The sequence below is a fragment of the Acanthochromis polyacanthus genome, chromosome 6 (genome assembly GCF_021347895.1).
Source record: "Acanthochromis polyacanthus isolate Apoly-LR-REF ecotype Palm Island chromosome 6, KAUST_Apoly_ChrSc, whole genome shotgun sequence".
NCBI lineage: Eukaryota > Metazoa > Chordata > Actinopteri > Pomacentridae > Acanthochromis > Acanthochromis polyacanthus.
The window spans coordinates 7,876,617-7,902,488 of NC_067118.1; the positions used below are offsets into that span (position 1 = coordinate 7,876,617).

At 38.7% G+C, this 25,872-nt stretch overlaps 1 protein-coding gene across 2 annotated transcripts in view; it reads left to right on the forward strand.

Moving 5' to 3' along the window:
* LOC110959203 (kelch domain-containing protein 8B-like) overlaps nt 1-25,872 on the forward strand; it is a 293,431-nt gene that overhangs the window by 243,032 nt on the left and 24,527 nt on the right. For both annotated transcript variants that reach the window (XM_022205982.2, XM_051949825.1), the window contains exon 5: nt 20,121-20,222. In XM_022205982.2, coding sequence (XP_022061674.2) covers nt 20,121-20,222 — 102 coding nt within the window. The remainder of the gene's footprint in view (nt 1-20,120; nt 20,223-25,872) is intronic.

Consider the following 25,872-nt stretch of genomic DNA (forward strand, 5'->3'; position numbering starts at 1 on the left):
ACTTATGTCTGTTTTGATGTCTATTACAGAACATAACTAATATTTTTTGACAGCACCAGTTTAATTAGTCAACAAATCAACAAGGGATATAATATTATCAATAAATTCCAACAATTGGAACAACTTTGTTCCCAAAACATAATATTAGAAGAAAATAACAAAAAAATGCAGTACTTTCACAACCGAATTTGATAAGAATAACAAAATGACACCAAACTCTTTTGATGTTTTTTTAAATATGAAACTTAATATAGTTCTCAGGAGTTGTGTATTATCACCCAAACACTTCAGTATTTTGTGGTATTTTCTAAGATTCACATGCGTCATGGTACTTGTGTCCAAACTTATGGCCATGGCTGTACACACCGCTTTATCCTCACTAGGGTCACAGGGGGTGCTGCAGCCTATCTCAGCTGACTCGGGTGAAGGCAGAGGACACCCTGGACAGGTCACCAGTCTGTCACAGGGCTACATATACAGACACACAATCACACTCACATTCACACCTACGGACAATTTAGAGTAATCAATTAACCTCAGCATATTTTTGGACTGTGGGAGGAAGCCGGAGTACCCGGAGAAAACCCACACATGCACAGGGAGAACATGCAAACTCCATGCAGAAAGATCCCAGGCCCACCCCGGGATTTGAACCGGGGATCTCACATAATACGCTTTTTTAATATTTATTTTTAAAAAGTGTCCTAAGCTAATAAAAATAGTTTTTACTGCTGAATATGTATTTGCTTTTTCTTCAGTTTTAGCATTGAGTTGCTTTCCAGAGACGTCTGTTTTTCGTTAATTTTGGCAGATGTTAGATTGTCGGCTTTGTTTAATGGCAGGAAACAAGCACAGGCAGGAAGAGGATCTAGTCAGAGTCTTCTGGAAACAATTAAAAACAAAACGTTTATATACTTTCTGTGCAGCAGTGGTTGGGGCTGCTGTACTATGATGTGAAATAAAGTCAGTAAATGATGATATTTACTATTTTGCTGAGCCAGTTAACCAACTGTTAAAATCCCTTTGCAATATTTTGAAGTTTTATCAAATTTTTGCACAAATTGACAGGTACAGATGCACCTCATCATGTTATAGAACAATTTCTGGTCTCTCAAAGCTTTGTCGAAACAAAAACCTAACATGTCAAAAGTTGTTCTCTACGTGACCAAAGTCAAAAAGCTAGCTTTTATTTTAGCCTAATCGCTATTAGCATTGACACACAGCATCAAATCACAGTTGGAAAGTAGTCTTGGAAGAGGATTTCCAACCTTCTGTAACCATCTGATGTGCAGTTTGGACACTTGAACACACATGAGAATACAGAATTGTCCCTCCTGTATCTTCACATAGTGGCCACTCATGCTGGGAAGCTAATGGACATGACTGCTGCCTCAGCCGCCCCCTGCTGGCCGGATTTCACCAAGTAATTGAGCTGCATTCAGCTTATTCCACATTTCCAGCATCTCTGTGCTGGGTGGAGGTGTTGTGGAGTTTATGAAACAAAGCAGGAGAGAGAAAGAGACCTTGTGACTGACCTTCAGAAGCAGAAGCTCTGAGATGAATGTGTTTTTTCGAGCCGAAAAGAGATACAGACATAACATTAGCCCTGGGTTTAAATCACTGTTATTATTCTTTAGTGTTCGATGGCCTTAAAACAATACAGTACAATACAATACAAAAGCTCCTCTTTTATTTTTCACCCAGACCTAGTATTATCCTGTGATTGCGTAGATCTGATAGGCCTCCTGCTGATTGCATCTCTTTCTATTAAAGCAGAATAATTACGAATCGGTGAAACTCTGAGAGGAGGTGCAGAGGTGTTGAAGCGATGACTCAAAACCCGCCAGCTGCTGTCAAACCTTTTCCAACCAAAGGCCAGTTTTCTTTTTTTTTGTTTCTTTTCTTTTCTCTCTCTCTCGCGCTGAATCATTTCTGTTTTCAAGATGTGATGTTTGGATAATGGATATTGGATTCTTTTCCCCTGCTGTTTTGGAAGCTGTGCACTTTGCAGATAAATCTCTTTCCGGCATGTTTTTTGCGATCGCTCTTTTCATACCTCTCGCTGTGGAAATGGTGAGATGGGCCAAAAAGGGCGGCTAATAATAGACAGATGGATCCGTGATGTTTGAAAAGTATTCTCTTTGCTTCACTATGTGGAAGCTTCACATTATATGTAAAAAAATAAAATCTATTTTTTTTCCCCCACAGATAGATACAGAGAATTAATTTTCATTCTTATTACTTAGTGCGATATAGCTGCAACCACACATCATCCCCATGGGGACAACTGAGACATAATCTAAAATAAAACCTCAAAAAACAGGGACAATGGATCGTGAATGAAATATTTTTACAGGTGAATGTTAACTTCAGCTCTGTTTCACTTCATTTTCATTATTTGAAACGGCTCCAGAAAGTAATTTGGACATTTGTTCATTATAAGCAATTGCGGTTCCATTTCCTGGAGAAATAATGGACAATGTATAATGAAACTGCATTTGACTTCTCTCTTTATACACTACCAGTCAAAATTTTGGACACAGCTTCTCATTTAATGGTTTGTCTTTATTTTCATGACTATTTACATTGTAGATTCTCACTGAAGGCATCAGAACTATGAAACAACACATCTTGAATTATGTAGTAAGCAAAAAAGTGTGAAATAAGTCAAAGCATGTTTTATATTTTAGATTCTTCAAAATAGCCAGCCTTTGCTTTGATTACTGCTTTGTTCACTCTTGGAATTCTCTGGATGAGCTTCATGAGGTAGAACCTGAAATGGTTTTCCAACAGTCTTCAAGGAGTTCACAGAGATGCTGAGCACTTGTTGGTCCTTTTGCCTTCACTCTGAGGTTCATCTCATCCCAAACCTTATGGATTGGGTTCAGATCATCTGACCTAAGCAGCACTCCATCATCTCCTTCTTTGGTCAGACAGTCCTTCCACTGCCTGAAGGTGTGTTTGGGGTCATTGTCCTGTTGGAAAATAAATGATGGTCCAGCTAAACACAAGCAGGATGGGATGGTATGTCACTGCAGGATGATGTGGTAGACATGCGGGTTCAATGAGCCTTTAATTTGGAATAAATCCCCAACAGTGTCACCAGCAAAGCACCCCCACACCATCACACCTCCTCCTCCATGCTTCACAGTGGGAACCACGCATGTAGAGACCATCCGATCCAATTTTCTGGTCTCACAAAGACACGGCGGGTGGAAACAAAGATCTCATATTTGGACTCATCAGACCAAAGCACAGATCTCCACTGGTCTAATGTCCATTCCTGGTGTTTCTTGGCCCAAACTAATCTCTTCTGCTTGTTGCTTTTCCTTAGTAGTGGTTTCTTAGCTGCTGCTTGACCATAAAGGTCTGACTGGCCTACCGCTCTCTCTGAGTGCTGTTCTTGTTTAAACATTTGTAGTTACACAACAAATCAAAATGTTTATTGGAACAACTACTTGATACCTGAATGAATTATTGTTCGACTCTGCCGTCTAGGTGTAACATTTATGATGACCTTTCATGCTTTTCAGCGACGATTGCTAAGAGGTTTTTGCGGATTCCAGGTACAGTGGCCAATAGCATTAATACTGGAGTTCACTAAGAACATACACTATCATTCAAAAGTTTGGGGTCAACCAAACAATAGCATGTTCTCCATGAAAAGTCACACTTTTATTCATGTGCTAACATAACTGCACAAAAGTTTTCTAATCATCAATTAGCCTTTCTACACCATTAGCTAACACAATGTAGCATTAGAACACAGGAGTGGTGGTTGCTGGAAATGTTCCTCTGTACCCCTATGGAGATATTCCATTAAAAATCAGCTGTTTCCAACTAGAATAGTCATTTAGCACATTAACAATGTCTACACTGTATTTCTGATTCATTTAATATTATCTTCATTGAAACTGTGTTTCTTTCAAAAATAGCAACATTTCTAAACTTTTTAACAGTAGTGCATAATTCACAAAAAACTTGCAGAACTGTTATTTGGGTTGAACAACATATTTTATGTCGGCGATTGAGTCATGCGATTCTTCATTCTTCTCATGGATGTGTTGCTGCTCAGGCTCGGCGTTCAGTGGGAGGATTTTGGTTCTCTGGCCAGCAGCTGACTCACTGATTGATTTGCTCTCGCTGGAAGGTCATTCACAGATCACTGTTCCTGCACACGCCGTCCACCTGAGCCAAGACGATTCCCAACACTCACAATGAACCGTCACTTGCAGACCTGACGCTACTCGATCTGTTAGTGGCACCAAACTGTCGGGTGCATTGTATAAACACGACTATGGAGATGATTAAAGCCCACATGAGCTCGTCCCACCCACCAAGCATGAATATTTATAGGATTACTAAGAGACCTGCTGGAAAGCTGCAGCTTCAGTCTCCTGACTGAACCCAGTAATCACTTTGTCCTGGATCATCTCTGCAGTGAGCCGGCTAATGTCTTCCCTCATTCACCAGATCGACCTCTAGCTCAGGTTTTTTCTCTTCGTGAGGATCTCCAAGCTTCACGTTACGGACGAACACACACTCTTATCTCCACACGCAGGAAATTTTCCAAATCCTGCAGGCTGTACACTTTATTTCTCCCTCCTTTACATTGCACATCCTCTCAATCCTCATAAAACGTGGATTAGCGCATCGATCCCTGTAATCGATAGTTGAGCGCTGTTAATGAAACCTGCATTGCAGCAGCAGCAACCTAAGTTTGTGAGTGTGTGTGTGGCTCGGTTAGTGGATGTGATTATCCGCCTGTCCGTGATGCACATCCAGTCGCAGGGAAGTTGGGGAATAAATGCTCCTTATCAGAGAGACAGAAATGCAGGAACATTTAAAGGCTCTGTGTTGCGGTGGCAGAAAACCTAGTTAACCGAGGAGAGAGCAGGCAAGACAACGGAAAGTTTCTGAAGGCTTTTTATAGCAGCTTGTAACTTGTGATTCAACGGAGAATCAAAAAGACCTGCAGAGATGGAGAGCGGCAGAAGAGATACGAGCTGGTGGATTTACAAGTAAAGAGGAAATGTAGAAATGTACTTTTTCTTCACAGCAAAAACCCTTTTTCATCAAAAATACTGATTACCACAGCTGGTCTATCATACAGCACTGTTGGCTTTGACACAGGAAACTATAATATTTCTTCGACACTTCTATCTGCACACACCAAGTTTGGCTCGTTTAAATGATCATTACCAGTAGAGACGTCACGTTCAGGAACGAGTCAGTCCTTTGAACGACTTATTTAAGTGAACGATGAGAACCAGTTCGCAGTTGCAAGCTGTTCATATGTGCAAATTGCCCACGCTTTCTTCACGTGTGGCCTGTGTGCCCCAAAAAGGGTGACTCTCTCCACCTCCCAACCCATCGGATTGGTACACCACCACAACTCCTCCTCCCACAACACCCCAGTTTCGCCCTGGCACCTCTTATGTCTGTGTGTTTTGTGTGTTTTGTGTGTTCCATAGCCACTGAGGGGTGTCTACCTGGAACATAGCTTCTGTTAGCGGCTGCCGTTTCGGTGATTAGCTACCAGTACTCGGTGTATTTGTGTCTTGTGTGTGTGATGTAGCCACTGAGGGGTGGTGATTGATGTGACTCTGTCTTGTTGGAAATGTGTGTTTTGAGGCACCAGTTTCATTTTGTTAATTCTGTGCACTGGGTACTTGTTTGTACTAGCTTTTGTGCTTAAGTTTGGCTCAGGAGTATAGCTGTTTTGCTTTTGTTTAGCTAATTTAAGAACTCTGTTAGCCTTTGATTTGTTTTATTTTGTTCTTCGGTTTAGCAACATCCACCAGCCCTGTTTTCCACTTTTGTGTTACTTCTGTCACTGAGCAATTAATTGCTTTATCTGACTAATTACATCTGTTACTTCACCAAGGAATGGCTGAGTTATGTGATGATCAGTGTACATTTTTCTGTCTGTCTGTCTGTCTGTTAGCAACATTACTCAAAAACAAACTAATGGATTTGGATGAAATTTTCAGGGAAGGTCAAAAATGACAAGGATCAAGTGCTTAGATTGTTGCAGTGATGCAGCTTATAGTCTGGATCTACGTATTTGTTAAAGATTTCTGTATCACTGCCAGATAATGGCACAGCATCACTGTAACCATGACAACAAATGAACACTATGGCTGATGATCACATGATTGCGATCCTACTACAAATCCACCACTGCAGACTTATTGGGACTTATCCAAGGAACAATTGATTAAATTGTGGGGGTGTTTCTGAGTCCTATCAATTCCCTCCGCCCGCTACATATTTAAGTCATATGGTTCAGTATCCGTACATAACATACACATGCATAACACACGCCTGTGCTCAGCGCAAAGTAATTTTGTTTGTGGGAACATCTATATTAAATGGACACATTCTATGTTGCCGTGATTTCTGATCATCAGTAACTAATAAACAAATGCTGCATTTCTGTAAAGAATGCTATGTTTCTATGATACCCTATGGTGGAATGAGCAGCCTTGGCGGAGTACTGTGCTCTCTGAGTGCTTTTCTTGTTATATTAGTTGGACCCAGCTGACCCTACCACTTGGCTAGGGCTAACAGGTGACGGCGTCTTTGCGTATGTTTGCTAAATGATTGCCGACACTTCAGAAGCAGTTTTCTTGACATCACATTGATGAATCTCCTCCTACCTGTCTGACGGGTTGGCATGGATGCGACCGTACGGAGAAAACACTGTCGGCCTCGATGTAGCTCAGCTGAGTGTGTAGCGACAACAAAACCGTCCTGACAGCGATCAGCAGTGTCATTTTCAGCACCTTGGAAATATTAACGCCATTCCTCTTCATTCAAACCCCCTCAGGGATGATTCACATGCCGAGATTAGCGCTGCTCATGTCTGAGTGGTGAATGCTCTAATGGTGACAGATTGCATTTGAGATGAGATAATGTGAAACTGTATTCTCATAATGTGCATCATTTTTCCAATTGTATTTTTTCACAAAGAGGAATTTGTGCGATCCCAGAACTATCTGTGTTTTATAATAGATACAAACTACACCTCATAGTGTTCCGTAATGGTAGTTATCTTCACGGCAGCCTTTACAAATGATAGATATTATACTTTATTAGACAAAGATGCAGTACTAATAGCATAACATATGAAGGATCTTTAAAAAGTTCTCTTCCTCACCTAGAAACAAGTAGTGTAACTTCCACTTTCGGACATAACCGTAGAGTAAACAGACTTGAATCACTGTCCACCAAACTCCAATCAAAGGAAAATGAGAGCTTAGAGCTAGCATGCTATTACTCCAGTGAGGCCCAGAACTTTTTAACGTACTCTCATACATTACTCCTCAAATGTAAATACTGCACTGTTGTTACTGCTCTTGATCAACATCAAAGACCCCATCTGGTTAAAATTAAGTTCCCTTTACCCTGTTAACATGCAAATATGGTATATACTTATGCTATATTTATTTATGGATTTCTACATGTGAAGAGTTCATTTGCAAAAACAGGTAACTCCATTTTCAGAAAACTCATTTTTTATTGTTTACTTGAGATAATAATAATAATAACACTAATAATTTATTTTGTCTCTATTTTGTCATGTGTTTTTCTACTGAGTCAAATCCACTCAACTTCAGTTTGATTGATATTATCTCAAGCAAACAATAAAAAAAGTTTTCTGAAAATTTATCAAAATGGAATTATCTGTTTTTGCAAATGAACTCTTCATGTGTTTATTTATCGACTTTTACATTTATTTTTTTCTGTAGTTTTACATTCCTTTATTTCTGCATTTATTTATTCCTGTTTTTCTACATTTCCCCTGTATTTCTGCATTTGTTTAGTCCTATATTTCTACATTTAAAAATTCAATTTTTATTTATGTATTTCAAAATGTATCTATTTTTGTGTTTCTATATTTATTTATTTCTGTATTTTTACATTTATTCATTTATGTAAATCAACATTACAAAAATATTTCTACATTGATTTATTCTGGTATTTCTGTCATTTAAATTTTTTTTAATTTTTCCATTTATACATTTCTACATTTTTTTCTGTATTTATATATTTATTTATTTCTATTTTTTACATGTATTAATTCAAGCTTTTTTATATTACTGTAATTATTTATTTATGTATTTTTATTTTTTATATTTTTGTCTATATCAACATTTTAAATATTTCTACATTTATTTATTCTGATATTTCTGCTTTTATTTTTCCCTACATTTCTACATTTTTCAATTTCTATATTTATTTATTTATGCACTTATGTATTCCAGTATTTCTGCATAAATTAATTTTTGCATTTTTACATTAATTTATTTCAGTATTTCTACATTTATTTACCTATGTGTTTTTACATTTTTATATGTCTACATTTATTTATTTCTAAATTTCTAGATATCTCTGGAATCACAACTTTATGGCAAAAATGAAAAAAAAATCACAGTTTGCATTATTCACTAAATCTTTGGCTTTTGAGAATTTGCAGACAAAAATTCCAATAAATCTCAACTGTATCCATATCTGTAGAACTACAGAAATGACTAGAAAGAAACGAGTAGATACAAGTACCTGATAATTACAGTAAAAATGTGTTCTGATGAGTCTCTATTTTGACCTTTAGTCTATTTTGGATCAGCTTTACATATATGCTAATTAGCAATGGCAGCCTCTAATTTGTAAAACAGTGCAGAGCTTCTTTAAAAGCGAGAGTTTTGCTTTAAATTGTTCCTGTCTTTGCAAGTTTCCATGCTTGTTAGAAACTTTATCAAGCACATCTGTTTGCTGCACCTACCATTAAATTTTAGCTTCATTAGCTTCTTTTTTCATCATCATCATGCCTCATTTTTACTGCTGAGATTTTAAACGTAGCTGACTATAAGCTGTTTATCTGTGGCAGAGAGTTCAGTACATGCTGAGTGAACTTACTGCAGAAAAGTCAGCAGTACAAAGAAACACTGCAGTATCTGTGGATTTGTTAACTCTGTTGTTTCCTGTGCACCAAAATTATGCATTTCTATAGTACAATTTTTTATTTCTGCAGCATTTATTTCTTATTTATAGTGTTTCTCTGGAGTAAAATCACAAATCCTGTGTATATTTTTGCTGCGTTTTATCTGTGTGAAGTTGTACAGCTGAAGATGCATCAAAGAAAAAGGGAGGAAGAAGCATGTTCTGAGAAATACAGCAGCATTTCTGTGATTTCTATCAAAGCGGTGATGTGCTGACTGGGTCGTGATCACTCGCGAGTGCAGCTGTTTGATTCCCGCCTGAAATATTCAGCGAGTTCCTGGCCATCGATCAGATTCCTGCTGTCATTACCCAGCTCGTCTGCTCGCCAGTTTCTCCCAATTCCCACCTTGTGATGGCATTTGGAAACGGGGCGAGCACCACATGTGTGATAGAGCGCTCTAGTGTGTGGTTTTTGTTGTGTTTGTGGCTCTTCCAAGTGTCTTCTTGAGCTGATGGCTGCAGAGTGAAGAGTCCAATTGATTCTGGGCTTTAAATAAACACAGTTTCTTTCCTCCAGCTGAGTCCACTCGACACACATCAGCCCCACATGTCACTCAGCTCACCGATGCAACAGCAGCAGAGTAAAAATCATCGCCTCCTCTCTCCTTTTCGAACTTTTCAGCTTGCTGAAGCAAAAGAATTAACTAGAAAAGCACCCAGAGAGCGCAGTACTCCTCCAAGGCTGTTCATTCCCCCATATGTCATTATCAGAAATGCAGCATTTGTTTATTAGTTATTGATGATCAGAAATCACGACAACATAGAATATGTCCATATAATACAGATGTACCCACAAACAAAATGACCTTGCACTGAGTACAGGCGTGTGTTATGACTGTGTACGTTATGTACAGATACCGAATCATGTGACCTAAATATGTAGCGGGCGGCGGGAATTGATGGGACTCAGAAACACGCCCACAATTTAACCAATTGTTCCTTGTATGATTACCAATGGATGAGTCCTGATAAGTCCTCAGCGGCGGATTTGTATCAGGATCACAATCATGTGATCTTCAGCAGGCAGCTGATGTAGTGTTCACTTGTTGTCATAGTTACAGTGACGCTGTACCGCTATCTGGCAATGGTACAGAAATCTTTAACAAATCCATGGATCCAGAATATAAGCTGCATCACTGCCAAAATCTAATCACTTGTGTCATTTCTCACCTTCCCTGAAAATTTCATCCAATTCAGTCTCTTTTTCAGTCATGCTGCTAACAGACAGACAAACCAACACAGATTGCAACATAACTCCACCAAGGCTCCGTAATTAAGGAGGTGAGGTATGTACACTGTATATCGGATGCTAGAAAATAAATACATGTAGATCAACGGAAAAAGGCAAAAAAAAAAAAAAGAGGTCATGTATGGAAATTTAGAAATCAATTCAACACACTGATTTAAGTATGTCCTTTATCATTTTTAAAATGTGTGTTTTTATTTATTTGTTTATTTACTAATACTTCTTATTTTTCACCCAGAAAGTGTGCAGATGTCAGAGGGTTTGCAGAGCCTCAACCATCTCTTTACATTTTCTTCCTTTGTACATGGTTTATGCATCTCCTCCGTCAATGGGGACTTTTTCACAGCCTTTGCTCTCTTTCACTGTGGTTGAACGAGATGAACCAATTTAGTCCAAGTGTACCTGAGTCATTTCCTCTGTGAAGCACCGTCTCTCACTGAAAATAACGACGTACCTTCTATGGTGACAGATGCACAGTTTGAACCCTTGCAGTTAAATTTGGAGATTTTGTAAAGCGAGGATATTTAGCTTTTCTGTTCAGAAGCTGCATCGCCTTCATGAGATCATACTGTCAGACAGAGAAGTGCTTCTTGTACAGTAAATGTGTGTCGGCCTCTCAGAGCAGAGCTGCCCAGAGACAGTCTACTGCTCTCCCATACAAAGAGGAAAAAGACTCACATGCAGCAATTTTAACCCGTGAGATGACAAATGAGCCACTTACAGGAGCGAACTTTTGCAATGTGTCAACATCTATTAATGCTGCAGCTATCGATTATTTTAGTAATCAAGTATTCTAGTCATTTGTTCTGACGATTAATCGAGTAATCAGATTCAGCACTTGACATAAAAGGTGGAAGTGAGCGAGCTGTGCAACAGAAATAACCGTCCTGGTGAAACACGGGCGGACGTCTGCCGTGTATTGTACGTATATAGTATACTACAATTGTACTGTACATGTATAGTACAGGTGTGTCGTACATATATAGGATAGTACGGGGGTTTTGTGCATGTATAATATGGTAAGCCCTTTTTTCATTATTTCTACATTTAGATATAATAATAATAATAACTAGACAATTCCCGCTCGCGGAAATCGCGGGAGGGGCTCGGGATGGGTGCATGTCCTTAGAGGAGTATTTCGGCATTTTCCGGTCCATCGCAGGCTTTTATTTTGAAATTGTGCTGTGCTTTTATTTTGAAAGGAAGAGACAGGAAGATCTCACCTGGACAAAATTTGGATTGGAGTTTCTCTTAAGGCTGTGTGAAACTGAGAAGTTTAACTGGCAAATTGTGCTGTGCTTTTATTTTGAAGGGCAGAGACAGGAAGATCTCACCTGGACAAAATTTGGATTGGAGTTTCTCTTAAGGCTGTGTGAAGCTGAGAGGTTTAACTTCCGTTTTCCAGCCCATCGCAGGCTTTTATTTTGAAATTGTGCTGTGCTTTTATTTTGAAAGGCACAGACAGGAAGATCTCACCTGGTCAACATTTGGATTGGAGTTACTCTAAAGCAGGGGTGTCAAACTCAGTTCCTGGAGGTCCACTATCCTCTATGTTTTAGATGTTTCCTTCTTCCAACACACCTGATTCAAATAATCAGCTCATCATCAAGCTCAGCAGAAGCCTGATAACGAGCCTGATCATTTGAATCAGGTGTGTTGGAACTGAGTTTGACACCCCTGCTCTAAAGGCTGAGTGAAGCTGAGAGGTTGAACTGATGTTCAGGCTGAAATGCAGCTCCTGTGGAGGTATTTGGTGCAAAAATAGGTGTGGCACACCAATGAGTCTGTGTGTGTGCGTGAGACTATGCCTGAGTCCCGCTCGCGCGTGTGTAAGGGCGGTTGCTATGGGCCACCATAGCAACGGTGCCTGCCACAGACAGCAGAAAAGTGCTTCTCAGCAGTAGCGTGCAACGTCCCGTTCTGGCTCTAATTGTGGGCTAACCGTGAACGCTAGCTGAAAACTTAAATGACCGTGAGCGAGAGGAAGGCTGTGGCTATCCATAAATATAATTATTTTCCAAATATTGTGAGAAATAACCGAGTTACAGCGATTTAAAAAACACTGTCCCTCCATGAGCCAGATGATTCAGTTTACATTGGTTCTTATGGAGAGAACGGTGCGACTTTGCTCTAAACTGCTGCCTGCCATTTCACTTCAGAAAGAGCTAGGTCTTTAAACTTGGATTCATTTGAATCCCAGGAAAATTGTTTACAATCTGACCAAATGTCATTGTCCTATCTCTTATCGTTTGGTCGTGAGGGCGATGCGATCGTGAAATTTTCAGGCGGATTTTTCACCTCTCCTCCACTCTACCAACTGACATGCCGCACTCTAAACAGAGCAGATTTTGAGAATTTTCACTGTTTTGAGGATTCACTGATCAAAAACTGTAAATCTCAGCCTGACATAAACTACATTCCTGCGGAGACAAGAAAATCACTGCGTTTTGATGGTTAAATGAAGTTTCTAGGTGAACGTATGGCGAAGCAGTGGCGTTTGGAAAAAAGTGGATTTTTCAAGCCGATTTTTTTCAGTCCCCATTCATTTCCTATGGGACTTTTTTCGCAGTTTTTTGCCAATAATTCTGCGAAAAAATGACGAATTTCTTAGAAAAGTCATAGTACACTATTCCCGAAGAAGCCGCACGTTTTGATGTATAGTTTGTTTTGGTTTTCTCAAAGGCCTAGGACGAGAAGCGAATCGAAAAACGGCGGAAACGTGGGGAAGAATAATAAACGCCAACAGGAGAACAATAGTGGCTCGGGCTGCATGCTGCAGCCCCGAGCCACTAATAATTTTAGAAATCTCAGTTTTGCTGTAGTCAAAGGTTCCATCTAATTACTGTACTGATACAGAAACATATATCTGTATAAATCCTACACATGTTCCTGAGTAGAACGCAAACACAAACACATTTATCAGCCAATCAGAGAAACAACAACAGCCATGGTTCTTCCTCTTTATCTCCCGTCGCCACCAGGAGGAAGAAAAGCAGCCAAAGTTAGCAGAGAGTCAGCTGCTCTCCTGTCGTTTATCTCTTTGCATGTTATCTGGCCTCTCCACGTCTCCCTCGGCTGAATGGCTGATCCGTTGCAGTAGCGTATCTATTAGTGAGCTGATGGTGGCTCTCCTGACTCGCAGATTAGCATTTAGCTGCAGTGCAACGCTGCTTCCCTGCAGCTCTGCAACACGGAGCTGATCTCTGCAGAATAGTTCCTCTCCTCGCCGTTTACAGGAGATCACATCTGACTGCTGCATCCAGTTTCCAGATGAGCTCCTTTAGAAATGTGTTGATTCCGTCCTTTCTTGCGGTTTTTATCCTCTTACACCACTATCCATAATGCTAAGAGAGATGAGAAAATGCAGTTTCTCAGCCCATGAGATGTTTTTATTTATTTTTTCCAGGTGGTGATGCTGATCAGATTTAAACAGAAAAGTTCAGCACTTTTAAAATAATCGGACTCCTCTCGGGCTTCACTTCTGCTTAGAGTTTGGATATTTGGCTGTCTTCTTCTTCTCCTTCCTCCTCTTCTTCTTCCTCTCCTCCTTCTGATTCTTCTTCATCTTCTTCCTTTCCTTTATCTCCTTCTCTTTATTCTTCTCCTTCTTCATCTCCTTCTGTTTCTTCATCTTCTGCTTCTTCATCTTCTTCTTCAGCTCCTTTTCTAATACTTGTTGTTTCTTCTACTACTTCCTCTTCTTTTACTTCCTCTACTTCTCCTCCTCCTTCTTCTTCTACTTCTCTTTCTCATTTTTTATCATCTTCCACCTCTCCTTCCTTCTTCTCCTCCTTCTTCTCCTCCTTCTTCTTCTTCTTCTTGTCCTTCATCTTCTTCGAGTTTGGATATTTGTCTGCAGCAGTAGAAGAAGAAGCTTGTTGTTGAGAAAACTTCTCTCTGGTGACAGTTTGAATGTACTTTTCAAAGCCTCCTGATTCTCCAGGGTGCTATTTTTCCGGCGAACACTTCCACAACATTTCCTGCTGAAGGTGGCAGCGACGTGTTGCTGCTAAGGAGGTACTGACGTCTTCACCTCCAGGAGTTCAGCTTTATCTGCTTTTATCTAGTAGGACTGGATAAATTCGACTTTAATCACATAAAATGGCGTCTTGTTTTACTGCCTCGGGTCTGTATGTCTGATACCTGGTTGGATCTGAACGGACCACAAGAGAGAAAAGGCTTTCGGTTTTATATTCTGGCTCTTCTTATTTTATTTTCTTTCTTCTTCTCCTTCTTTTCCTACTTCTTCTTCTTCCTTTCCTTCCTCGTCTTAATCTTCTTCCTCTCCTCCTTCTTGTCCTTCTTCTCCTTCTTCTTCTCTTCATCTTCTTCTCCTAATTTTTCTTGTCCTTCTCTTTCTTCTTCTTCTCTTTCTTCTTCTTTATCCTTCTCCTCCTCCGTGTTCTCTTTCCTCTCCTTCTTCTTCTTACGATAGCATTTAGCTCAGTTAGCCAAATTAGCATTTGCGCTACAAAGCTGCAAGCGTTTGTCTTGTTTCCATGTTTAGCTCTGAAAAAGACAAATATTCATTAAAAAAACTGCATCAGCTCTCTAAGAATGTGGAGAAGACGTTGCTTAAACTAAATGACAACCACCAGTGAAGAACCAGCACCAGTTTGCAGAAATATGAGCTAAAATGCTACAACTCTGCTCACATCTCAGGCCCTGTGTTCATTGACTAACATTACAATATAAATGAAGTCTATTCTGATCCGTCTTCACCTCCCTCGCTGAGGGTCTTAGCCCAGGAAAAAAGGAATGTGTCACTGTGCATCACGGAACCACTTATAGAAATTTAATCTGCCTTTGGGTTTGGGTTTGAAGAGAAAGAGACGGAGGGTGGAGGAGATCCTCAGGCGGGTTTATTGTGCTGTCACTTCTCTACAATGCTCGTCACTTTTTCTTTTTTCCTGCTTTTTCTTCTCTCTGTCTTCCCTTTGGCTTCGGCTCTGAACGGTGACCCCCTCTGTTATTCTCTTCTGGTATTTGTGATTTATTTTAATCCAGGAACCACAGCAGCAGTAGCAGCAGGAAAAGCAAGAATGATCTGCTTTGTAGCCGAGAACTCACATCAAATTTCATAAATTCATTCTTGGAAATGCATTTTCTTACCAGGAGGTAGCGTTCTTCCCAAGTGTTTGCTAAGAATGAAGGTAGACAAATGGAAATCTGTGGTTTCAGTGAGGGTTCTCTGTTAGTTTATTCTGTCTGTCGGCAGGTTTATGCAAAAAGGTAATAATTTCTTGAAGGAAATGGTATCAACCGTACTCTCTGAATGCACTTCTAGTTTTTCTTTATTGTTTTTTAAACTCTCCACCATGCTAGTTGCTAATCTGAACCTGCAGGATTTACGTCAATCTTCTCGCCTAACGTTCAACAAGAAAAAAGCTGATTTCCTAAAATGTTGCAGTCTTCTTCTAAGTAATGAGGCTGTTTTTTTAAACATAATTTTTTAATTAGATTTTTGCAAATTCTTTTAGCTCTGCAGATATACAAGCAGGGGCTGCACAGTGGAGTAGTGGTTAGCACTTTTGCCTTGCAGCAAGAAAATCCCCGGTTCAAATCCCAGCCTGGGCCTGGGATCTTTCTGCATGGAGTTTGCATGTTCTCCCTGTGCATGCATGGGTTTTCTCCGGGTACTCCGGCTTCCTCCCACAGTCCAAAAACATGCTGAGGTTAATTGATCACTCTAAATTGCCCGTAGGTGTGAATGTGAGTGTGATTGTTTGTCTGTATATGTAGCCCTGTGACAGACTGGTGATCTGTCCAGGGTGTCTCCTGCCTTCGTCCGAGTCAGCTGGGATAGGCTCCAGCACCCCCCACAACCCTAGTGAGAATAAAGCGGTGTGTAGAGAATGGATGGATATACAAGGAATATTTGTGGAAGAAAACTAGGATCCTTTTCATGCACATTCTGTACATATATTTTCAGTATTTTTACATTCCTGTTTCTACATTTATTTATTCCATATTTCCACATTTATTTATTCCGAATTTACAAGATTTTTTGTTCCTATAGTCTGTTTTTATTTTACTTATTCCCATATTTCTACATTTTATTCATGTATTGTTACATTTATATATTCTATAAATTTCTACATTTATTTATTCCTATATTTATTTATTCTTGTAACTCTTCATTTATTTCCTGTATATTCTACATTTATTCAGTCCTGTATTTCTAATTTTTTCCCCCTATATTTCTATATTTATTTATTCCTTTATTTCTACATGTTGATTCCCATATTTCTGCATTTTTCTTCCTATATTTAAAAAAATGTATCCCTATGTTTCTAATTCCCCCCCTTATTTTCTACATTTTTATTCCTATATTTCTCCTTTTTTTTAACTTACATTTGTACATTTGTATCCCTATATTTTTATAAGTATTTATTCCTATGTTCCTGTATTCCTATATTTATTTATTCCTGTATTTCTGCATTTTATTCCTATGTTTCTACATTTATTCATTCAAACAATTTTTAATTCTTTTTTTTTAATTTTGCATTTCAACATTGATTTTTTTGTCTTCCTATATTTATTATTTGCATTGCTCAAAATGTATTTATGTTTGTGTTTTTACATTTATCTATTGATGCATATTGACATTTATTTATTTATTTATGTATTTGAGCAGTATTATTTTTATACATTGATTTATTCTGGTATTTCTACGTATTTTTTACATTTATTTGTTTATTTTTGTATTTCTGTTTTTACTTATTTTTGTATTTCTACATTTATTTAATTCTGTTTTCTACATTTATTTATTTATGTATTTCTACGTTTATTTAATCCTGTAGTTTTTTTTACATTTATGTATTTCTCTATTTCTACATGATTGGTGATTTCTGATAATGTCACACCTAAAACGTATGACTTATTTAAAGGTTGCATACTGTAAAAACCCATTAAAGCCTAAAGGATGCACTTAACATACAGATTCACAACCCTCAGTGTCACCCGTGTTGCTCTTGCAGTGACGTGTTGCATAAATCAGATGAAGCTGCACAGACTGACCTTTCCAGCCATGCTAGCTGCTTGTCTGTGCCATCAGGTGTTGCTAAATGTCATCAAAGTTTCGACCTTCATGCACCCATCATGTCTGAATGACTCATGAATTCATCGATGCATAGCTCTGTTAAAGTCTAAATATGTTGCAGTCATTCCAAGCTCATATCATCTTAGAAGTAAGAATGTAACCACAGCTGGCTGCTTATTTATACACACCAAAGTAAGAACATTATTCCTTAGTTAGACCAGGATTCCTTCACACGTTGTCTTGGTTGAATGAGTCCTTGTTGTTTTATAATACAGGCCACATGAAATGCTTTTCTAATGATACTCTGCACACCAAATCCACAGCAAATGTCTGCTGGGTCAAAAATATACAAACAGTATTTTTCATATGTGGTTAAATGTCCATTTTCACCTCAGCTAGTCACTTTTGGTTTCCATCCACAAGCTTCTGTTTGTGTTTGAGCCTCCTCTTGGCAGAATTTGTGCTTTTAAACAAAAGTCCAGAGAATTGTTGATGGGTTTAAGTCAGGACTTTGGGGAGACCAGTCTAGAACCTTCATTCTAGCCTGATTGAACCATTTCTTTGCCACATCTGATGTGTGTTTGGGCTCATTGTCTTGTTTAAGCATCCACCTGTGTCCAAGATCAACTTTCTGCTGATGATTTTAGGTTTTAATCCTTCTTTTACTTTGTAAAGCTTAAGTTCTACAGAGCATAATACTGCCACCACCATGCCTGATGGTAGGTTTGGTGTTCTTGGAATTAAAGGTCTCACCTTCTCTCTTCCAAACATATTTCTGCTCAGTTTTTGTTCCATCGGAGCACAGACCTTTCTTCTAGAAGGCCTTTTCTTTGTCCATGTGATGAGCAGCAAGTTGTACACGATGCATTTAAGGAGTGATGGAAAGTTGAAAGTCTGTGGAATCTTTCTAGTTTTGCAGTTTCTGGCTGATACATGACGAAAAATGTAGTTGTGTATTGTCTCATTTTGGTGCTTTTGCATTTCATTTTGATTGTTTTGTGTCTCTTTATGTTAGTTTAATGCCTTAGTTTGGGTGTTTTTTGTCTCAATTCTGTTGTTTTGTGTCCAATTTAGGTCATTTTGTGCCTCGTTTAGTCATTTTATGCATCATTTTGGTTGTTTTGTGGATTGTTTTGATCATTTTGTGCTTCATTTTGACTGTTTTGTTCCTCTTTTTGGTCATTCTTGGTGTAAATCCCCAGAGCATGATACTACCACCACCATGCTTGATGGTAGGTTTGGTGTTCTTGGGGTTAAAGGCCTCACCTTCTCTCCTCCAAACATATTTCTGATCAGTTTTTCTTCCATCTGACCACAGAACTTTCCTCCAGAAGGTCTTTTCTTTGTCCATGTGATCAGCAGCAGACTTGAGTGGAGCTTTAAGGTTCTGCTTCTAGAGGAAGAACTTCCTTCTTCATGGATCCTCTCAGCTCATGTTGATGTAAAACCTTGTGGACACTGACAGCTGTGTTCCAGCAGCTTCTCATTCAGTCAGACCTGCTTTTTCATCATTCTTGGTTGACTCTTGGCTGACTTCTTTATGTGTCTTCAGCAAAGGGTTGACATGCCCTCTGCTTTATATGGAAAATAAACTCAAAAAAATGATTTGTTTTCATTGTAATGACTCAGTAGTTGTGAAGCTCTTTGCTTTTTATGGTGTGAGGGTCAAACATTTGCCTGGTTTACGAATAATAAATCTAACTAATAACTAATATAATGTGAAAAGTTTCCTTTTGGCAAGAAGCACAAGTATTTCTTAACTTCTAGGTCATACAGTGTCCCATTATTATGGTTCTGATGTTACTTCCAGGAAAGTTACCCAAAAGGATTCTTTAAAAGCATCTGTGCTCACGGCATTTTGTGGTGAGATGCATTCAAAAATATAACAATTTAATAAAGTCGAATATTTTTTCCATGATATAGCACAATCTGCATGACTTGTTAGCTACCGGTTTGCAGTTTTTCATTATTTTATACCTTCCACTGAGGTTTTCTACAATTAAAACATGTAACTTTGTACGAATTATGCAGAAAATGGAGGCAGTCACTTGAGTTTGTTGATTTCCAGGAGGAAAGAAAAGCTCCAGTTAAACCCAAACAACTTATTAGCTGCACCTCAGCAGCTAAATGTAATTTAATACAATAGTGGAAGGTTAATATATAAAATATGCAACTATGACTATGTGAAATGATGGAAGATCTGAATGGAAAATAAATAAAACTGACCAAGACAAGAGCTGAAAAGTGAAGGCAGTGGAATTACCCTGACAATAGCCTGAGGTCTCCATGGGTTAATGACACATTTGAATACAGAGTACGACCAGTTTGTACATATATTCACTTTTTGCAAGAAAATAGTGGTGGCAAAAGAAACAAAAAGAGTTTCCTGGATGCTGAATTCATTGTTTTTATTCATTTCTTCACTAATTCTATTCAACATTTTTGTCATGTCAGATTACGTCTGTAATGCAAATCTTCAACCTAAAAACAGTGCGACAACATGAAAAGTCACATTACACAAATCCAGAAGAATCTCATTGACCTGCAAAAACTTCAATCCCATTCATGTCCTGAGATAAGCCAGACTACAGAGTGTGTAGCATTAGCATTAGCATTAGTATTATTAATGCTCTTGGTGCTAAATGTGAGGAACTCCCTGCAGCCAGATTAGCACGACTAGTGGTTTCTATTTGCCTTTTTTCTCTTCATATACTTGAGATTTTGGAATCAATGTTTGTGTCTTTGTAGGTCGTTACAGAACCCCACCAGTGAAAATCTTTAATTTTACGTCGTTTACAGTATCTCGTGTTCTTATTTCCTTTGCAGGTATTTGGATCAAACCCACCCGAACGTCCAGGATGAGGGAGAAGAGGGCCGACTTCGTGGCAGGATGTCTGGGTGGGAGAGTCATCGTAGCTGGAGGTTTAGGTCAGTAACTCCATTCTTTGTCTCTTCTTTTACAGTAGTCCCCCCCCCCCCCCCCCTTTTTTTTACCCATTTGGTTAAATACAGCGTTCTGCTTTGACCCAAGACAGCCAGACATACCAACAGGTTCATCTGCTGAGTGATTTCCAGTGTTTTATAAATGCACTGTGTATTTATCCAGCATCACCGTCACATGAAGTGCCACACAGACGCTATATTAACATGAGGCATTGTCAGTCATGATACCGGTATCTGTTAGAATGGACAGGCAGCCGAGCTGATACAGATGATGATCGCTGGTGGGAAAACTGGTTTCCCTGTTTGGGAATATTTTGGGTTCAGAGCCTTTAGTACAGGCGAGGAAGCCAACATTAGCATTACACTACAGAATCCATCTGCATGTTCAAGTGAAGTATTTAAGGAGAACACCTCACCCTGCAATGTTCCTAACTAAAGCTGGTCAATATGTTCTTCTACTTGATTATAAAAAAGGGTTGTACTTAAAAGAATTTAGCTTAAATGAAGCTATTCAGTTTTTGTCTTAATTATTTGCATAGGTTTATTATTCTACTGCGTATCCTTCGACAGATTCCCTCAAATCCCTCGTCCTCGGCTGAATTTATTATCACAGTGAGAAGTAAGCAAATGAAATTCATGTGAAACTGCACAACTCGACCTTTCCAACAATCTCTCTTCCTTGTCTGTATTACAAAGTGTCAGTAACAAAAATGATCTTGAATTTACATAGAATTTAATCAGCATGCAGCTCTGCACTCATATCCACACCCATTAATCTTGTTTGGATGAAGTTGTCACTGCATAGTTCTGTTAATACCTGGATATGTTAATGTCTACACAATGCAGTCATTGCAGGTTCAAAACATATCACAGGAAGGAGAGATTTTTACATATTTATAAATACTAAAGTACTGATGTTATGAAGACAGGTCAAGAGTAATCCAGTTTGACATTACAACAGATTTCTGCATCATCTCCAACATACACTATGATTTAAAGGTTGTGGCTAAAGAATGAGCACAGCACTATAAAACAATGACAGGTATTTCCATTTAGCACTAAGCACATATTTTCCCCAATTTGTAAGTGAAAAAGTATCCCATCATTGTGGTTCTGTTATTGCCAGATTTCTGATAAACTCTCTGACACATTTATGGAAAGATATCTGGACTGCTAGTGTTGCATGGTGAGATACAGGATAAAACAAAATGAAATGTTTGTTTTTCTTAATTTAAGGGCTCATGTAATAAGTCTGCACGTGCTACTCCATCATCTGAAGGAAGATCTACATGGACTAGGCTGTTCTAAAACAAAAAACAAAACAGCTACAGAATGGATCGCTAGCCTTTACTGCAAACAAAGGAAAAGATATGTGGTGAAACTACCCTCAGACTCAGAGGTTTAATTTAACATGATGTATCGAAGCTCATAAAGGTTTGTTGGTTCATTTTTAGGCGTCAGCAAGAATCTAAAAACCAGAGGCTTTATGTTTTTGAGTTGTCCAAATGCTCGCAAATCCATCCCATTCTCCTGACTGTGATATGTCAGGAACACCTGAAAGGAATTTCATCACATCTGACACAAACCTCCACTTAGATCTGAGGATGGTTGGTCGTTGAAAGTCAGTGTGACCTGAAAAAACATGTTTTTATTGAACAGCTCAAGAATTATTGTGACAAAATTCCACACAGATTTCAAACAGGTCAACATGACTGAGTGATTTTTTATGTCCAAAAGGTAAAAGGTGAAGTGAAGTTGTTTAGTATGTTTAGAATTTACACAGACTTGCACAGAGGTAGAGGGAGGTAGACTGGTGGTTTCAGCATTTAACTTTAAACTCAAAGTGCTGCTATGACATAGTACACAGCAAAAGTCCTCTTTTTCTACACATACATACATAAACTACCTGTCCAAAAAAATTGCCACCTGGATTTAACTAAGCAAATTGGTAAGAGCCTTCCATTGGATAATTACTGCAGTGATGAACATGTTTCAGCTGCAACAACTTATTAAACCCTAGATGATGCAGTGAGGAGCTTCTCATTTGTTGAACAACCATGTCTGAAGACATATCCTGTGGTCATGGAAAGGATGTTAATCTGTCTCAGAAGGGTCAAAGCAAAGAAAACCACTAATTTCAGGTTAAGAACCGTCCAACGCATTATTAAAACCTGAAGGATAGTGGAGAACCATCATCTTAGAGGAATAAATGTGGTCGGAAGAAACTCTTAGATGATTGTAGGAAATCAACAGTAGAACTCACGGCTATGTTTAATAGTGAAAGTAAGAACATTTCTACATGAACAATGTGAAGGAAACTCAAAGGATTGGGACTAAACAGCTGTAGCTCTGAGAAAACCACTGATCAGTGAGGCTAGTCAGAAAAAAAGGCTTTAGTTTGCGAGGTAGCATAAAGATTGGACTCTGGAGCAATGGAAGAAGGTCATGTGGTCTGATGAGTCCAGATTTACCCTGTTCCAAAGTGATGGGGGCATCAGGGTAAGAAGAGAGGCAGATGAAGTGATGAACTCATCATGGCTAGTGTCTACCAGCCTGTGGGGGTTAGAGTTATGATCTGGGGTTGGTCAGGTTCAGCAACATTATGTTCCCAAAGAACGAGGTCAGCTGATACCTGAAGATACTGAATGACCAGGTCTTTACATCAGTGGAGTTTTTCTTCCCTGATGACATGTTCCAAGATGATGATGCCAGGATTAATGAGGCTCACATTGAGAATGAGTGGATCAGGGAGCAGAAGATGGACTGACCTCCACAGAGTCCAGACCTCAGAACCACTGAGGATCTTTGGGATGTTCTGGAGAAGACTTTGCACAGCGAACCGACTCTCACATCATCAATATAAGATCTTGATAGAAAATTAATGCATCTCTGGACAGAAACAAATGCTGTGACTTTGCAGAAGCTTATTGAAATGATGCCACAGAGAATGTGTGTCGTTCTCAGAGCTAAAGACGGTCCAATGAAGTATTAGAGTGTGCGACCTTGTTTTTGGACGGGCAGTGTATATAGATATAAATACCATCATTTACCTGCTGAAATGCTGGCAGATATAAACGGCATGGCTAAAGATTCAGAAAAGGTCATTCCTGCCTTTCTGCCTTCCAGACATTTTACCCAGCAGCCAGTACAAAGTGTTGCTGCCAAGTTTTTAACAAGTACTAAGAGAGACGACCGCATTACACCGACCATCCGTGGGTTTTAAAATTGATTTTTAAGATTTTATTACTTGTTTTAACAGCAGTAAATGTTCTGGATCCAGCTCACATCTGCAGTCTGGTAACTCCTATCAGCTGTTGATTTAGATCCACTCATAAAGCATCGCTAAAGAACAGCATTATGATTTAAATCACGACTTATTACCAAGTGATAGTGTTTATTTCAATGATTTTATCTTGTTAATATCTTGAGTTCCTGTTCTTATTGCTTGTTTTTATTGGAAAGCGAGGTTGTATATATATATATAATAACTCTATTATTATTACTATTATAATGTATGTCAACAAACACATGCCAAAATCCTGTCTTTATTAAGTGTACTTATTTGTTAATTTAATTACGAAGACTTACAGCTGCTGAAATCTGCTTCCAGTTTGTCAGTGCAGACCTCAGTACTAACAGCAAATCAAACAGCACAAGGCCCATTTATCACCAACACGCACACAAGAGCAAATTAATTTTCCATTAGCTTTCCATTTTCTCCTTGACTGAGCTGCATCTGTTTAAGTAAATACAGTGCGAGGTGAGCAACACTACAAATTAATCAGAGGCCAGCCTTATTTTTTTATTTATTTTCCTCGATGACATGCTTGTTAAGCAGATATTGACTCTGTTTTCTGTGCAGCTGCTTGCATCAGCAAGATTGAACACACAAACTGCTGTAAAACCCCGAAGTTGTAAAGCGAAATTTATTGACACACGCAAAACCCATTTATTCTGTCAGGAACATCTTCGTGCGTGTGCACACAACGAGCAAGATCATGCAGCGTGAAAAGCAGGTTGAGTCATTTTACTTTTACGGCTCCATTAAAGTTACCGCATGTGGAATTCTGTCATTTATAAATCGTGCCAGCCTAAAATGTTGACATATTAAAGGAAAGAGGACACTATTTCTGAGAATATTTGCAGTTTTTGCTAGGTTCTTCTTAAAAAAAACTGTCAGTCTTGAGTTTCCACTGACTCCTGACCCCCTTCTATCTATCTATCTATCTATCTATCTATCTATCTATCTATCTATCTATCTATCTATCTATCTATCTATCTATCTATCTATCTATCTATTTATCTATCTAAATGTTATACTGTGGAATCATTGAAATGCATGAATCTTTATCACAGAAAATCATCTTGCATTTTGTTTTTAATAGATTTATTAAAGGTCTTCTGACAAAATCTGCTGGGTCAAAAATATACATACAGCATTTTTCATATGTGGTTAAATGCCCATTTTCACCTCAATTAGTCACTTTTGGTTTACTTTTTGGTTTTAGTTTACCATTTACTTTGTATAAAGCTCCAGTTCCACAGAGCATGATACTTCCACCACCATGCTTCATGGTAGGTTTTGTGTTCTTGGGATTAACAAACGAAAAAGACAGTCAAAAACCAGTCCTAAAAAGTCCTAAAACCAGGACCATCATCAAAACTAAACAGTCCACAAAATGGTCAGAACCAGTCAGAATACAGTCTGAACCCAGTCCAAAACCAAAACTGAAACCACGTTTAGAAACATTCAAAACCAGTCCTGATAAAGTCTAAAACCTGTACAAAATCTGGACCGAAACCAAACTGAAACTACCCCTAAAAAGGTCTGAGACCCACCCAAGACAATCTAAAACCAGTCCTCAGCCAGGACCAGATCCAGTGTGAAATAAATCCTAAACCAACTTTAAATCACATCCAAAACCAGGAGAACCAAGACTGAAACCAAACATAAACCAGTCCCAAGAAAGTCCAAAACCAGTCCAACATACAGTCTGAAACCAGTCTAAGAGTTCTTCTAGAGAGCAGTCAGCTGACTCTTTACCATCCTGACCAATGGTTTGTCAGCAGCAGTGATAGTTTTAGTGATAGTTTGTGTTGTCTTTCTGATGGTGGCAGTAACACAACTGGACCATGAACTTTATTCTGACAAACAGATGAGTTTGGATCTGAAGCTGCTTTGAAATGGCTCCAAGTGACTTTCTGACTTGTTTAAGTCACTGATTTGCTTTTTCAGATCTTTGCTGAGTTCCTCAGATTTTCCCACTGTAGTGTTTGAGTCTAAGGAGTGGATCTAATGGGTCAGCAGCTGTAGTCGATCATAATCACGAAAAATTAGAAGGTCAGTAAGACCATTTTAATCAACACAGTTTTCTCCATTACCAATCCATTACCAGATTTGGTCATTTTTCCATAAGTTAATAACTAAAATTCATGATGTGGAGTCATTGGAAACTACAGACTGACGTGACAAAAGACAGAGTAATCATGCATCATAAACTAGTGTAGAAGGTGGACATTAAAGTTCCACACAGGTTTAACTGAAATAAGATACAATAAAGTGCATTAGCGGTGTTGAAGTGGCGTCTGCAGCATTCATTGTGTTCTCATTGATTGACACTTTCACCACATTCCC